The sequence below is a fragment of the Petromyzon marinus genome (genome assembly GCF_048934315.1).
Source record: "Petromyzon marinus isolate PM22_M1 ecotype Great Lakes invasive population chromosome 68 unlocalized genomic scaffold, UKy_Petmar_22M1.pri1.0 chr68_unloc.1, whole genome shotgun sequence".
NCBI classification, from domain to species: domain Eukaryota; kingdom Metazoa; phylum Chordata; class Hyperoartia; order Petromyzontiformes; family Petromyzontidae; genus Petromyzon; species Petromyzon marinus.
The window spans coordinates 2,267,067-2,284,116 of record NW_027422597.1 but is presented as its reverse complement, the minus strand read 5'-3'; the positions used below and the strand labels follow the sequence as shown (position 1 = coordinate 2,284,116).

General features: G+C 51.6%; 1 protein-coding gene across 2 annotated transcripts in view; it reads right to left on the bottom strand.

Moving 5' to 3' along the window:
* The window catches only part of LOC116958036 (BPTI/Kunitz domain-containing protein-like), a 67,331-nt gene that overhangs the window by 29,921 nt on the left and 20,360 nt on the right, over positions 1-17,050 (bottom strand). Inside the window, exons 4-5 of one of the 2 annotated variants that reach the window (XM_076058141.1) lie at positions 15,089-15,251; positions 11,938-12,513 (exon numbers count right to left, since the gene is read on the bottom strand). In XM_076058141.1, the coding sequence (XP_075914256.1) occupies positions 15,094-15,251 (158 nt within the window). In that variant the 3' untranslated portion in view covers positions 11,938-12,513; positions 15,089-15,093. Of the gene's footprint in view, positions 1-11,937; positions 15,252-17,050 lie in introns of both variants that reach the window. The other variant, XM_032980516.2, reaches the window with a different exon arrangement.

Sequence of the window (17,050 nt, the reverse complement as noted above, 5' to 3'; positions counted from 1 at the left end):
CGGGGGATCCGCCACGTGGTCGGTGGTGAAGACAGGAGATGACGAGTGGCGACGCAGTCCCACACCGACCACGAGACCTCCCCTGCCCCGGCACGTCATCCCCCACCACGGAGCCAGCCAGGGTCCGCCTCTGAGCCACGCCCTCTCGTTGAACCTTCCCAATGGTTCCCGAGGCATCTCTCCCGACTTTGCCAATCTCATTTTTTGGCCCAGATGTTGTTCCCTCCTAGGATTGGATGGCGATTCACATCACGGTGCCTGCACCAAGTTAACCTCTGGCAGCCACTGGATGTCGCTCTCTCATTACATCACACCCCCACCACTTCCCACCCCCTCCCGGAATAAAAAAAAAACTAGCCGTCCCAGCTAAAGATACAACCCATATAAGTAACGAGGAGACCCGCACACGGGAGGATTCGTGGTGCACACCCGGAGGGGTGGCTCCCAAGAGGGATGAGAACCCCATAATAATGCGCAACCCATAACAAGGGAACGAACATTAAGGGACGAATCCAGTAACATAAGGAGGTAAGAACAGCAACACGGGCGACTTCAACGAAATCGCAGCATCCTGGAGCGAGTTCGCGACGCCGGACCGTCGACGGGAGCGGCGTCCTGCTCCACTCCGGTCGGCACGACGGGCAGCAGGAGAGGGGGGGGGGGGGCGGGGGAGCGGAAAGGCTCCACCGCGGTAGGGTCGGTCCGGGCGAGGTCGTGGCTCGCATCGGCAGTCACGGGGCTCGGATGCTGTGGGCGACGAAACAGAATCTTTCGGGTGTCCGTCCTGTAACCGCACCGTCCCCAGCCCATCGGACACATCAGACCCCGGCAGTCCAATCTTTGGAGACGAGGGAGCAACTGGCGGAGGGATAAACGCTTTCAACTGAGAGGGATGGACGAACCAACATAGGCGGCCGGCCCAGATACGCACACCCTGCGGACGATTAAATCTCAGCCACCTCCACAGGTCCGTGCCAGGGCTTATGTAACTTAGGGGGGAGGTGCCACCGGGCACCCGAGGGCAATGTAGCCAAACCCTGTCGCCGATGGACCGCGACAAGTCATGGTCCGACCTACGCGCATTACTTTCATTGCCCGCCTGCGTTTTGGCGGTGTTGATCCAAGCCGCCTCCCGAGCCTCGGAAAAAAACACTGCAAGGAAACACGAACATGTTCCAGCAAGGATTAATCTTCTTTGGTTCTTTCGGTAAAGTCACCACCAGGTAGAATGAGAATAAAATAATACATTGATAAAATAAAATAACACAATTAAATTCTCACGACGTTTTCGGCCACAACACAAGCGGCCTTCATCAGGTGAAGGGGACGAGACTGTCTGGCTCCAGCGCTGTCCTACCAGACAGTCTCGTCCCTTCACCTGATGAAGGCCGCTTGTGTTGTGGCCCGAAACGTCGTGCGAATTTTATCGCGTTATTTTATTTGATCAATTTTTTTATTTTATTCTCATTCTACGTGGTGGTGACTTTACCGAAAGAACCAAAGAAGATGTTACAGCAGTTTAGATTCAACGTTATCTAGCGGTGACCCCAATTGGGTATATATAGGGGGTACGTTCTCCCTCCCATACATCCTGTACTCAGCAAGCACGCTCGGCACATGTAAATCCCAATCAGCTTGTTTGGCGTATACCGTCTGACAGAGCATGGCGGACAAACTCCTCCTGTTCAGGCGTTCAACCATCCCATCCTTCTGAGGGTGGTGCTGCGACGTTCTGATTCTCTTAGTGCCCAATGCGTCGCAGAACCTCGCGCGATGATTTAGAGGAGAAGTTCCGACCTTGGCCTGTAGGCAGCTGTTCGGGAGCACCTTTGCCCATCGCGTAGCCGTTCAAAAACGCATCGGCAATGGAGGCCGCCGACTGATCCGGCAGCAGCCAAGCCATCAGCCGTCAAGAAAAATATTCCACTCCCACCAAAAGGAATTTTTATTACCCCTAGAAGTGTCCGGAAAAGGGCCAAGGACATCGATACGTGAAACCGAAATAGATTGAAGTGGCGCATGACACTTCCGCTGCGGCGGTTTCCTTTGCGCACATTCTGTACAACATCGAGATCCATTTGGAGACATGGGCTGTCATCCCCAGCCAATAATAATGATCACGCTGCAACGTCAACAAGGATTTTTTTGGACGCCGAGGTGCAACAACTTCTCCTCGTGCAGCGCTCGAACCAAGCTGTCCAGGAGGGCCATGGGAACAACAACTCGCCAGCGATACAGCATTTCCTCTCTCCACATCAAAAGGCCATCGTGAAGAATCAACCGTCCCCCTTCACTCGAGGCGTGAGCTGCCAGGATTTTAATCCTTCTGAGAAAATCGGTACCCAACAAGCAGGGCACGGCCAACGACCCAGACATTAGCACAGGGTCCCGATACGGCAACATCGCCGATTTCAATGCGGGCGTCCACCTGCCCAATGACGCCCAATCATGCTACCCCAAACTCGCTGCAACACCAGCGTCAGTGACCGGACGGATTTGAGTAGCGGGGATCGGCGGCGATTGAAAAGTTACGTCCGCGAAATAATGGTAGCGGAAGCCCCCGTGTCAACTAAGAGGCGCGTGGCTGCCCTCTGTGTCGAATCAGAGAACGCCGAGAACCCCGCCGCTGCCGCGAACACGCGACGCGCTAATTTATTCCGGTGTGTTGTCGAATTGGGCCAACCAAGTGCAACCGAACTCGGTTGTTAACAAATGAACCGCGCTGTGAACGGACAAAGCCCCGAGTTACGAGATGCCTGAGGTTGCGAAATGGTCCGGGAGTCCGACGTGCACCAACTCGCCCGTGGGGGGGGGTGGAGGTTGAGCCGTCGGAGGGGCAGCCGAAGTCGGAGATCGAGGGCGACTCCGGCATTCCCTCGCAAAGTGCCCCAGCCAGTAGCAGGTAAAGAGCGGCCTTCGTGCCCCCCCCCCCCCTCCCCCGGTCTTCATGCTGACGTGGTCTCTCGTTCCATTCGGCGACGTGCGGCGTTCGCCCCGTCTTCGAATCCACTACAGGAACCGCAGCAGCGGCGGAATCACCTTCGGAAGACGTATCACCGGGCGGAATCTCGACGACTTTAGTCTGCCGTCCGCGCCGCCATTTGAGACCATCGCTGCGGGCTTTCGCGTGGTGAAGGGCTTGAGGGGTGATGTCATCCCCCAGCCCCCCTGCTGGGGTCTGGGGTATGCATCTCGGTTACCGTTGGGCCCCCGTGGCCCACAGTCCTTTAACACTGGGGCTCAGCTCCTCTTCCGCCCCCTATTGGCACGGATGAGATACCACCGGCAAACGGCACGGGAAAGTGAACAATAATACCTCGACACACGTAACGGCATCGAGATAGAATCAGAATTTGTATTTTTACCGGGGGACTCCGATGAGCCATGAAGCTCCGTTTCACAGATATCCAGTATGGGGCTGGTAGGAACGTTGTTGTGAGCGGAGCGCCGGGCGTTTAAAATGCAATGGGTTGGCACATGGGGTGGGGGGTTGGCACAGTTGGGGGGTACAGCTGGTGGTGCATCTACCGGTCATCTCAGTCAGCCATCCCATGGCACCCGATGAGTCTCTCCCGTGACCTCTTGCCAGCGAGCCTTCGACACTTCACGTTGCTCTCAAAGTGCGCCTAGCCTGGCACAGGCGCCGTCACTTGGTGGCTAATAGTGGGGATTGGTATTGGTAAGAACGTTGCACAGAGACAGACAGGGATGATAAGACACGTGCCTTGTTCATGCATTTCATTGCAACTCCAATGCTGGACAATTTGAAAGTGAATTTCTTTAGAACTGTTTTTTTTGTATGTTTAGTGTTGTTGCCCTTCCCCCGCACCTCCGATGAGCACGGCTGGCTACGTACGGTGAGAAAGAAGTCCAGCATACATACAGGCCAAGTGTAGTACATTTCTGTCACGTCACCTTGTTAATCCACCACAGGATGGATGAGGGCCTCCTCCTTGCCGTGTGGGTCTTGGGTATTGTTTGACCATACTTCGCCGCGCTGGTCGGTGCGGGTTGGTGCTTTTAAGGAGGGCTCTAAGAATAAGTGTCGATATAAGTCGCCACTGCCGTGAGTTTGGTCGTCTGTGGGAATCAAATTCGGGGTCATCGGGTTCATTGGCAAGCTACGCCGCTACCATTGCGCCACCGCTCCACCCAGCCACCTCCGTCACAACACACGATGCTGTGTTCAGAAGTGAAATGTTAAATAGAATGAAGAACAGTAAGATGGGATGTTAACTACCTCGCCTGGTGTGCAGGAGGTCGTGGGTTCGTTCCCGACCCTGCGAGATGTTAACTACCTCGCCTGGTGTGCAGGAGGTCGTGGGTTCGATCCCGACCCTGTGAGATGTTAACTACCTCGCCTGCTAAGCAGGAGGTCGTGAATTCGATCCCGACCCTGCGAGATGTTAACTACCTCGCCTGGTATACAGGAGGTCGTGGGTTCGATCCCGACCCTGCGAGATGTTAACTACCTCGCCTGGTATACAGGAGGTCGTGGGTTCGATCCAGACCCTGAGAGATGTTAACTACCTCGCCTGGTATGCAGGAGGTCGTGGGTTCGATCCCGACCCTGCGAGATGTTAACTACCTCGCCTGGTATACAGGAGGTCGTGGGTTCGATCACGACCCTGCGAGATGTTAACTACCTCGTCTGGTATGCAGGAGGTCGTGGGTTCGATCCCGACCCTGTGAAATGTTAACTACCTCGCCTGGTACGGAGGAGGTCGTGAGTTCGATCCTGATCCTGATGAGATGTTAACTACCTCGCCTGGTATACAGGAGGTCGTGGGTTCGATCCCGACCCTGCGAGATGTTAACTACCTCGCCTGGTATGCAGGAGGTCGTGGGTTCGATCCAGACCCTGAGAGATGTTAACTACCTCGCCTGGTATGCAGGAGGTCGTGGGTTCGATCCCGACCCTGCGAGATGTTAACTACCTCGCCTGGTATACAGGAGGTCGTGGGTTCGATCCCGACCCTGTGAGATGTTAACTACCTCGCCTGGTATGGAGGAGGTCGTGAGTTCGATCCTGATCCTGATGAGATGTTAACTACCTCGCCTGGTATACAGGAGGTCGTGGGTTCGATCCCGACCCTGCGAGATGTTAACTACCTCGCCTGGTATGCAGGAGGTCGTGGGTTCGATCCAGACCCTGAGAGATGTTAACTACCTCGCCTGGTATGCAGGAGGTCGTGGGTTTGATCCCGACCCTGCGAGATGTTAACTACCTCGCCTGGTATGCAGGAGGTCGTGGGTTCGATCTCAGACCCTGTGAGATGTTAACTACCTCGCCTGGTACGGAGGAGGTCGTGAGTTCGATCCTGATCCTGATGAGATGTTAACTACCTCGCCTGGTATACAGGAGGTCGTGGGTTCGATCCCGACCCTGCGAGACGTTAACTACCTCGCCTGGTATGCAGGAGGTCGTGGGTTCGATCCCGACCCTGCGAGATGTTAACTACCTCGCCTGGTATGCAGGAGGTCGTGGGTTCGATCCCGACCCTGAGAGATGTTAACTACCTCGCCGGGTATGCAGGAGGTCGTGGGTTCGATCCCGACCCTGCGAGATGTTAACTACCTCGCCTGCTATGCAGGAGGTCGTGGGTTCGATCCCGACCCTGTGAGATGTTAACTACCTCGCCTGGTATGCAGGAGGTCGTGGGTTCGATTCCGACCCTGTGAGATGTTAACTACCTCGCCTGGTATGCAGGAGGTCGTGGGTTCGATTCCGACCCTGTGAGATGTTAACTACCTCGCCTGGTATGCAGGAGGCTGTGGGTTCGATCCGGACCCTGTGAGATGTTAACTACCTCGCCTGCTATGCAGGAGGTCGTGGGTTCGAATCCGACCCTTACGGTGCCTGCTGCTGTATATTTAGAATTTGCGTCTCTCTCTGTCTCTCCCACACCCGTGGTCATGTGGATTTTTCTCCGGGTCCTCCGGTTTTTCCCTCCACATTTAGAATCAACGTCACGCGTTTAGAGTATTCGGCTACATTTCCACTCGATAAGCCACTTTGTTGAGCTATCATTTGTGGCCAGTCGCTTCTGAAACATAGCTATACAGCTCAGTTGGGCATTGCCTGGTAAAATAAAAAAAAACATTTAAAAATTTAGTTTATAGTTTGAATTCTTTTTCAGGGATTTCTGCAGAAAAAAACGAACGTCAACATCTTAGCTCTCTCTCTCTCTCTCCCCGGGTGTTTATTCATCATCGGCGTCTTGGATTTTCCCCGAACGCCATCGCGCCAAGCCAGCACCCGTGTGATCTTGGGACCAAGTTTTAAATTGGTACAAATCCCCGCTGGATAACGGTCGGGATGGCCTCAGCTCCAATCACGACGATTACACAAACCTCTACTCACACTCGCCCTCCCCCCCCCCCCCAACTACCCCCCCCCCCCCCCCCCCAATAAGCAACAATTGATGTTTGCACTTAATTTGGGCAACCCGCAGCTCTGGTGGTACAAACATTGTGACGATACAACGCTCGGGAAATCGACATTCGCTTGTTGTGCGACTTCACGCAGATGCGCTGCGAAGATTGATCTCTCTCTCTGTGATCTTCTTCGTCTCCGTCCATCAAAGGCGAATGTCCTTCCGGTGTCGAGCACATTTCAGTGCCCGTCACTGGCCGCACGCCGCGAGGTCTCGCGCCGCGCAGGTGGGGCGGGGAGGCCTCCCCTTCGAGCGAGAGCTCTCTCCTCCTGGTCCGCCTCTCGCGGCGATGGTTGCTGGAGCAGCTTGGCACGCTCCCTTGACGCGTACTCGGGCTGCACCTCGTTCCGTTGGGTAACGACGGCCTTTCCACTTGCTGAAAGTTCAGTCGAGTTCCTCAAGAAGCGCAAACTCCTTAAGAAGCTCCCGAACGTGTGCAGCGAAACGTCGGACAGCTTTGCCGAACGGCGCAGATTTTCGGCAGGAGCTCGCTGGGAATTTTTTTTTTGTCGGGAAGCGAGCTTCTTTTTCGGTGAACGAAAGTTTACGAACTGAAGAGGCTCCCAGCATGTTCAGCGAAACGTCGGGCCTCGTGCCTAGTAGCACGCGATTACAACCCGAGTGCACATCGGAGCTACAGTAAGCGCTTGAACCTGCCGTTGTAAGTGCACCCTGAGTAGCGACAGACAAAGAAGACCGCTGACTGAGTGACGAGATGCCGGTCTGCCGGTTTCCCAAGTCTTAATAATGTTCCCAGCCAGACAGGAATGCACTGACCGCTGACTGAGTGACGAGATGCCGATCTGCCGGTTTCCCAAGTCTTAATAATGTTCCCAGACAGACAGGAATGCACTGACCGCTGACTGAGTGACGAGATGCCGATCTGCCGGTTTCCCAAGTCTTAATAATGTTCCCAGCCAGACAGGAATGCACTTCATTGATGGAAGCAGCAGTTCCAGCGGCGGACGCAGCTATGTAATCTGACCTCGGTGCTGGTAGCACAATAGCAAGCGTTTCCAATATAAACATGAAACGGTAAATGTGCAGAGCCCTGCGATTCTCGCTCAGGTCACTGCCGGCAAGGAGGGCATCCCACTCGTTCAAGCCAGACGTCTTGGAAGAGGTCGGAGTACCCACCCCACCACGCGTGATCCCTGCCCATCACCACGTTTTGGTGAACCCATTCATGCTGCCGGGCGGGTAGGAGCAGCGGGGGCGAGGGAGGGGTGGGTAAGAAAAAGTGCCCCACTCTTTCAAATTGCCGCGCCGGGAGATCGAACCGAACCGGCGACCTCTCTGAATTGCGAATCCAGTTGCGCCGCTTGCCGTACACACCGCTGTGGCAAGGGTCGTCTTCCAAAGCCAAAAATCCCATTCTTTCATCGGGATCAGTTTCTAAAATAAATTATTTTTCAAAAAGCCGCTTGACAAAACCGACTGCCACCCGTATACATATAATGCAAGGTCAGTTTAACACGTAGGCTTTCGCGACCAATATTATTCATAATAAAGGTTTTTGGGTTAGATCGCGTTTATTTATAAATGTGTCGTAACCCTCCACCACCCGACACGGCCAATCAGCAAAAAAAGTGTCTTTTGTCAACGTGACACTTTTTTTGCCGATTGGCCGTGTCGGGTGGTGGAGGGTTACGACACATTTATAAATAAACGCGATCTAACCCAAAAACCTTTATTATGAATATTATGAATGCAAGGTCCCCCAGAGTGTAAGCTTATCACGGAAACACGAGTTTATATTATTTAGATTACTTGGCTTCTATGCATTTCCAGATGATAAGCCACTTCGTTGAGCTAGGTCGCTTCTGAAAAATAAGCTAATCGCTCAGTGGCCTTTTGTATTGTTTGAAGTTGTGACTTTCTGACCCGATACCTACTGGACACCTGTGAAAAAAGAGCTTGATAGCTTATCGGATTCCTCCACTATAAATAAAGATTATGATCCTCATTCAAAGCCACCGTGGCATACATTGTCTCAGCACCCTAATGTTTGATCACCTGCCACAGGAATGTAAGCAGGGCTTACATTGAATGTTGGCACTGATGACAGTGCCAACATTCAACTGTCAAGCCATGAATCTTGATTTAAAGCTTTCGTGACCGCAGGAATCCATACTCTTGGGTTCTTTCGGTAAAGTCACGTAGGTAGAAAATACAATAAAATAAAACAAATCACGACGTTTCGATGGCAACACAAGCAATCCTCATCAGGTGGGACAACCACAGCAAGAAAACATGCTGAAGTCGTCGGGAGAGCTGCTGTGGCAAGAGGCTATACAGGTTATAAAGGGGGGAGGAGGCAAGGGGGGAGAGAGGGGGGGGGGTGTCAGGTTGGGGGGGGGGGGCATGAGCGCTAGGGGAAGAGGGGTGGGGGAGTGGGCCGGGCTATAATTGGGAAGATGGAGAAGAACAGATAAAAATGTGCTAGTAAACCGGCAGGTACCATAGAAACAACAACAACCAGTTAAGGCATTACCTGGTTGATAACATACTTCCAATGATTGCTCAATTTGTATCCATCTTCTCGGTTGAAGTTTTGTCTATGTTTATATATCTGGATGGCTTCATGAACAAATCTTTGATAGTAGCCCCGAAGGTTTGCGGAGTACCTTGGTCTCGGAAAAAAAACATTATCATGCGAGCTCACAGCATTATAGCAATGGTCAGCCACGGCAGAGGTGTTGGTTCTGCCGTGTTTCAGATCTGCCTTGTGTTCGCGAACACGGTCCGAGACATGTCGTTTCGTTTCCCCAATGTAACTGTTTCCGCAGGTACAACTCAGTTTGTAGACTCCAGGGTATTGCGTGTCAGGAATGACCTTCTTCACAGATGGGATTAGATCACGGATTTTGTGTACTGTATTGAATCGAACCTGGATCTTGTGTTTGTTTAAGATTTTGGAAATATTTTTGGTAACACCTGCTATGTATGGTAGCGTGATGGTTTTGATCGGCTTCTCAGGGGGTTGTTTCTCCATGGTTGGAAAAACAGCTTTGCGAATAATTCGGTCCGAGTTCCCATTCATCTTGGGGGCCTGGTGTACGTATTCCAGTTCACTGGCTAGGTGGTGTTGGTCGGAGATGCAGTGGGCCCTGTGGTGTAGCGTTTTGATGAGGGAATTCTTCTGTGCTGGATGGTGGTGGGAATCAGGTTTTAGATAGGAATCTGTGTGGGTGGCTTTCCTGTAGACAGAGTGTCCCAACGAGCCGTCAGGCCTCTTCTCAAACAGAACATCCAGGAATGGTAGCTTACCATCCTTCTCCACTTCCATTGTGAATTTGATGGATGGGTGTAATGAAATTGATGTGGTTGAAAAATTGGTTCAATGCTGGCAGGCCATGTGGCCAAATGACGAAAGTGTCACCTACGTATCTCTTCCACAATGAAGGACGTAGGGTGGATGTCTGAATGGCATCTGTTTCAAATTTCTCCATGAATACATTCGCTATCACTGATGATAAGGGGGAACCCAAGGGGGTACCTTCATTTTGTTTGTAGAAAGTGCCATTCCAGGTGAAGTAAGCGTTGGTAAGGCAGTGCCTAACCAAAGTTGGTACATCAGGATTCAGTCCATGTTGGACCAAGTCTTCAATTATTGCTAAGGTGTCAGGTACAGGAACCTTGGTGAACAGAGAAACTACATCAAATCATCTGGAGGCAGTGAGATGCCCTTGATTAGAGAGACCAAGTCAGCTGAGTTAAGTACTGCTGAGGTAGTCTTTCCCGTGAATGGAAGCAAGGTGTCAGACAGAAAACGGGCCAGTTTTTTGGTAGGTGAGTTGATAGTGGAAATGATGGGCCTAAGTGGAGTACCTTCTTTATGGATTTTAGGAAGACCATAGAATCTGGGTGGTCTAGCAGCAGAAGGTTTTAGGGAGAGCCGCTTGAATGGTTCGATTAGAGAAGTCGAACTGGTAATGATATTGTTGGTTTTTGTAGCCAGGCGGTTGGTAGGATCTTTGTTCATTATGGTGTAACTGCCATAATTAAGAAGGTCCTGGATTTTGTTGTTATATGTGGTTTTATCCATGATGACAGTGGCATTGCCCTTATCGGCTGAGAGGATGACTATGTCCTCTCTCTTTTTCAGAAAAGGAGTGCTTACTTACGCTGGCACTGGTTCCAACAACAACAACAAAAAAAAACGCTCCAGCTAATGAGACAAAATTAGCATACACAAATGAACGTTCACGCTTTCAATTTCGCTGTATTGATGGCATGCTTTGGACACTGGGGATTAGCTAAAAACAGACCGAGACTAAAAAGCTAAAGTCGAAGCAATTTCCTTTACAGATGAGCACGGAGGGCAACTCCTCCCTTTCCTGTTTACAGGCGTAAGCCTGGCGGTGGAAATTCCGTGTTCATAAGGGGCCGTCCATAAATGACGTGACGCGATTTTCGACGATTTTTGACCCACCCCCCCCCCCCAAAACCAAAACCATATTTCCATTTTGAAAATAAAACATGGTACTCTTTAAACTATTGTCATTGTAGCGCGTATTTAATGTGGCGCTGCACTCTGATGTTGTAGGTAGAAAACATTTATGAAAAAGTCTATTTAATTAAGTAGAACGTGTTGTCTGTATTTATTTATGAAGTTGCGTTATTTTTACGTGACGTCACATTTCTCAACCCCCCCCTCCCCCTCCCCCCTCGTCACACATCGTCACAAATGTCTGACCCCCCCCCAGGTGCGTGACGTCATTTATGGACGGCCCCTATGGCGGCGTGGGGGGGGGGGTGGGGGCGAGTACATCCACAGGTCAACTGTTGACCTCTCCACCACGCGGTTACTCATTTTAGTCGACTCGAAGAGAGCGGGATGATTGGCCGAGTCAACCCCCAACCCCATACCCCCTCCCCCCACCAAGGACCCACCAAAACAGGATTCGACTCCCAACCGGAGCGATCGCTGCTCGCCCCTGAGGCCACACCGCACGTGAGCGCGGCTTATTTGAGCAGAGAGAAGCGTGGCCAATGCATTGCCGCTGACCACGACACAGACAACCGTTGGACCGTTACGTCCCAATGACACGTGTGCTGCAACGGCCCTCCGGCGAAGTGCCCTTTGTTACTTAAAAGAAGAAGGTACATGTGGTGCATCGATCGCTGAAGTGTGTGAATACAACGTTTTTTTATTTTTGCAAGCGTATAACAACGAAACAACAAAATCGCGTGACAACTTTTCTTTACCTTCTTTGGTTCTTTCGGTAAGGTCACGTAGAAGGCGAATAAAATAATAAAATAACACGATAAAATTCTCACGACGTTTCGGCCACAACGCAAGCGGCCGTCTTCAGGTGAAAGGTGCAGGACTGTCGGGACGACAGAGCTTCAACATTCAGAGCTTCAACATTCAAAATGTTGAAGCTCTGTCGTCCCGACAGTCCTGCACCTTTCACCTGAAGACGGCCGCTTGCGTTGTGGCCGAAACGTCGTGAGAATTTTATTGTGTTATTTTATTATTTTATTCGCATTCTACCTTACCGAAAGAACCAAAGAAGATGAATCCTTGCAGTCACGAAAGCTTTAAATCGAAACGTTTCTTTTAGCGAGACGAACACGACGGACAAACATACGATGCGAGTGAATACTCGTCGTGTCGTTAAGCCATCGTGTTTGGTGACGATTACAGACGATTTAAAAAAAAAAAGAAAACACGAATTGTGGCACAGTTAAGATCACCACTGCCGTATATTCTATATGGATTATAAGACGCACTATATATCAATTTGTTTTTTAAATCGGTATTTTGGAAGCAAAACGTGTTGCATGCATCTTCCGATCCGCGTGTAGAGGTGTGAGCGTGCACTCGACCGGGCGAGTACAGACATCGACACAGGACGCACGTTTCGGTGCCGTGACGTAGCGGTTAGCAATACCGGACTCATACTCTTTGGTTCTATTCGGTAAAGTCACGTAGTAGGTAAAAATACAATAACAAAAAATCACGACCTTTCGGCCACAACACAAGTGGCCTTCATCAGGTGAAGGGACCGGACTGTCCAGAGGACAGCGTTGGAGTGAAGACAGCCAAGCCCAGGTCGCGTCCTTTAAGCTGTGTGGGAGGGAACAACAAAAAAACGCCTTGACAAAGGAATTAGCATAACAATGATGTACTGGACCGGCACGGGGGGGGGGGGAGGGGGGGGAAGTTTACATAATGTTGGTGTGAAGGGAAATAAGCTGCTGTGAAAGTTTGGAATACCACTACCGGACTCGCAATCCAAAGGTCACCGGTTCGATTTGACCTCTCGGTTTTGGTCGGTCGAAACAATGACGCAGGTGCGGGTAACTCCCCGCTTCTTCCACGACGTCTGTCTGGTGGGCATGGAAGAGTAGGCCAAATCCTGTCCCCTCCAGGAGCGCTCTCTGGGGATGGCCCTAATGCCACCAGTGGCATGAGCAAGGATTTTGCGGGGCTGCACCTCTGACTTAATTACTATTTTGATTTGAAGCTTTCGTGACCGCAGGGATTCATATTCTTGGTTCTTTCGGTAAAGCCACGTGACCGAAGGAACCCAAGAATATTAATTACTATTTTTTCATGTTGCCAGTTGGCCAGAGGTCGGAGCACTTAAGCAGCCAATGCTGAGAACCGGGGTTTCAAATCCAGGTTTCACCCACCCGTGATTAAACTGGACACTCACTCAGCTCAAGCAAGTCGAGAGTTACGGATGACCGTACAAATAACCCACCGTGTCAAATGAGGTTTGGCGCTCAATTTGGCTAAAATTCCCAGGCGCTGAGAATGAAACATACGGGGGGTGGGTGGGGGGGGTCTGACGGTCACGTGATAGTCGCGTGGCCGAGCGTGCAGGGCAGTACGTCCCGCTGCTGTGCGTAGAGAATTAAAATTAAGAGGCGCCTTCAAAAATCCCTTCCACAGCAGCCCTTATCAGGGATGCTTCTCTGCTCTCATGAGATCTGGGGGAGGGGCGGCGGGCGGGGTGGGTGGGGGAGGCGGTTGGAAACCGACTAAGTATGCGCACGCTATGTGTGATTTAATTTATTTTATTTTTTCCCACCTACGTGACTTGACCGAAAGAACCAAAGAGTATGGATCCCTGCAGTCACGAAAACTTCAAATCTAGAATTATGGGCAGGAGACGGTGAATGGCGATGCGAGGGACGGGCGCGTTGCGTTCGGTAAGAGCGGCCGCGTGACTCTTATTGAAGCGAGTTGAAGTGGAGGAGCCGCCGCCTGAACCGGCAACATCGCGGGGGGTGGGAAAAACCCGGTTCTCTTTTTTTGCCCGACAAATCGGGTTATTGGTTTCGATGGAATTTTGCCTATTAAAACCTGCTTTTATCATCGGCGTCTCGTGCACGCTTCAATCCTGCTCCTCCTCCTCGTCGTCCTCGTCGTCGCTCTCGCCGCTTGACTCGGTGTTGAGGTTCGACTTGACGAGGACGAGCTTCTCGACTGCGTTGGGCGCCAGGCTCTTTACTCAAACTTGGAATGGGACAAATCCCATCGTCGAGAAGTTTCGCTCAGACGCAGCAGCGGCGGCGGCGGCGGTCGACGCGGCCATGCCATAGGGGCGGCTGAGCCCGGGCCCCCGGGCCGAACGCCGCCAACGGGGTGTGTGCGACTGAAATCCCGACTTGACTTTAATTCAACCGAATAAAACCGGATTTGGGCAGGATCCAGGTGAATTCTAGATTTGAAGCTTTCGTGACTGCAAGGATCCATACTCTTTGGTTCTATTCGGTAAAGTCACGTAGGTAAAAAAAATAAAACCGACAGAGGGAGCTGCTTTCAAGTAGTGGTACCACAAACTTTCGCAGCTCTTAAAAATTCCCTTTTTTAAACCATCAATAGGTAAACTCCCCCCCCTCCCGCGCCAAACGGCAAGTCCACCCGCACGTACACCACCGCTATGCTAAGTCGGCCAATCAAATGCTAATTTTTATGCTAATTCCTTTGTCAAGGCACCTTGTTTCCTCGCACACAGCTTAAAGGTCCGCGGTCTGAGCGTGGCTCTGTGTTTCACTCCAGCGCTGTCCTCGAGACAGCCTGGTCCCTTCACCTGACGAAGGCCGCTTGTGTTGTGGCCGAAACGTCGTGATTTTTTGTTGTTTTTTTTTTACCTACGTGACTTTACCGAATAGAACCAAAGAGTAAGGATCCAGGTGCTCCGGTTTTATATGAAAACCGATTAAAGCCCGAATGAATAAAACCGGGCCGTGCCAGCCTTTTAACATCGGCGACTCCGCCTCGACTGAGTCAACTTCCGCCCACACGCAGCCACGTTCGTCTCTCCGCAACCGAAACTGGTGAAGCGGGTTCAAAAAATAAAGCAGTAAGTGCATAACTCTTTGGTTCTTTCAGTAAAGTCCACGTAGGGTTAGAAATAAAATGAAATAAACCACGACGTTTCGATCGCCGATTCTGCAGCTGTCCTGCTGTATCGGTTCCGCCTGATGACGGTCGCTTGCGTTGCGGTCGAAACGTCGTGATTCATTTTATTTTATTTCCAACCTACGTGGACTTTACCGAAAGAACCAAAGAGTCATGGATCCCTGCAGTCACGAAAGATTCAAATCAAAAAGTAGGTACGTCAAATATGTGGGCCGGTGCCTCTTGCTATGAAACCCAAACCGGCAGAGGGAGCTGCAAGTGTGCCTACTCTTGTCAGATCTGCCCTCGATGCTCCGTGCGGTCTGCTCGCTCGCCGTTCTTCGACAGCTGTATTTGCTTTATCCTCCACTCGCTGGTCCTCACGCCCGCTCTCATCCGGCTGGACATTGGTTTGCCTCTGGGTTGGATCATCGAAGTTGAGGCTCCCATATCTTTCGGGGGGGGGGGGGGGGGCGGAGGAGGGGGAAGAAACAGAAAACAGTGATGTTAAATCAACAATCCATGCGCAAGTGTGGACGTGTGTGTCTGCGTACGTGTGTGTCTGCGTGTGTGTGTGTGTGGGGGGAGCGGTGGTGTAGCGGTTTGGTACGCTGCACTACGAATATGGCGACCCGGGTTCGATTCACGGCCAAAACCAGTGACGATTATAAGAACCGGTCCTGGGCCTACTCCAGGTCGACTCAGCCTCAAATGAGTACCTGGTGCGGTGTGTAAACATCGCCACTGGGGAGACAAAGGCGGTCTGTTGTGGTGTTGGCCACCCACCCCGCTCGTGTGCCGTGCCGGCCTTCATACTGTAGGTGCTCGCTAACAGCACTTGCCCTAAGAGTCTGTTAAAGCTACGTACGGAGGATCTTTGTTGTCTTTGTTTGCTGTGTAGTGTGCATCCGCAAGTCATCTCGACCAGTCGACCCGTGGCACCTGGGTCTGTTCCGCGACCTCCTGCTTGCGAGCCATCCAACACTTCCACGTGGCCTCAAGGTGCACCGCGCACTGGCACAAGCGACGTGGGGATGTCGCCGCCACTTAGTGGCGAACGGTGGTTTTCGTGAATGTAGTTAGACGGCCCCCCTTTGCGCGAGGTTACTGGTTCGATGGGTGCAGTGGAAAGAGCGGTGCAAGTATCTCGAATCCGCCCCCGCCCCCCGACGATGCCCACCCAGCAGTATGAACAGATAAACCACAGTCGTTTGGCAGGTCGCACGCAGTGGCATAAAGTGTGGGTACTCCCTCCTATTCTAAGACGTCTGGCGGGTGTATAGGAGTAGGTCGCAGATGTACAAACATAGACACAACTTCAAGCGAGAGGATGGTTTTAAATTGAGCAACCATTGGAAAGACGTCATCGACCAAGTCAAACTTGAGCCGCCTTATAATTGCACAGCCGTTTCCATTTCTGCCAGTGGGTTTTAATCGCTTGCGTGCAGTTACACCACCGCTACCCTCTGCAGCATAACAAAAGGCGGCTTAACTTAGCCCCTCCCCTTCCCACCCACGTCACTTCCTGGCTCCTCCCCCCCCCCCCCCTTAACCTGTATATATAATCTCGGGCGTCTCAGAGCTCTTCACTTGACACAGCTGATTCTGCTGTGACTGTTCCACTTGAAGACGGAAGCTTGTGTTGCCTCCGAAACGTCGTGATTCAATTTGGTTGTTTTCATTTATGTTATTTTACCTCCGTCGTGACTTTACCGAAAAAAACCAAAGAGTTTGTCACAATACCCAGCCAGAGTGGTTATCGAGAGCTCCCCCCAGTAGCGGCCCTTCCGCCAACAGTGGTATCAGCAAGCAATTGCAGGACTGCCCCCTTTACATTTTATATAGCGTGCAGTTGACTCGGCAAGACTGACGAGTGCACCGCAAACCAGATGAGCCACCTGTGAATGAATTGCATTTGCATTGCGTGAATAGATGAAGAAAAGTCCGTTTTAGTATTCTCTCCGCTCGCACGGTTACCGCCCCCCGCCTGACAACAGGGCCCCAGAAGATGAGATCACAGAACTGTTTCTGAAGTCACTTCATTGAGTGCCTTAACAGCACACTGGGATCAACGGGCCCCCAGAAAATGAGATCACAGAACTGTTTCTGAAGTCACTTCATTGAGCGCCTTAACAGCACACTGGGATCAACGGGCCCCAGAAGATGAGATCACAGAACTGTTTCTGAAATCACTTCATTGAGCGCCTTAACAGCACACTGGGATCAACGGGCCCCAGAAGATGCGATCACA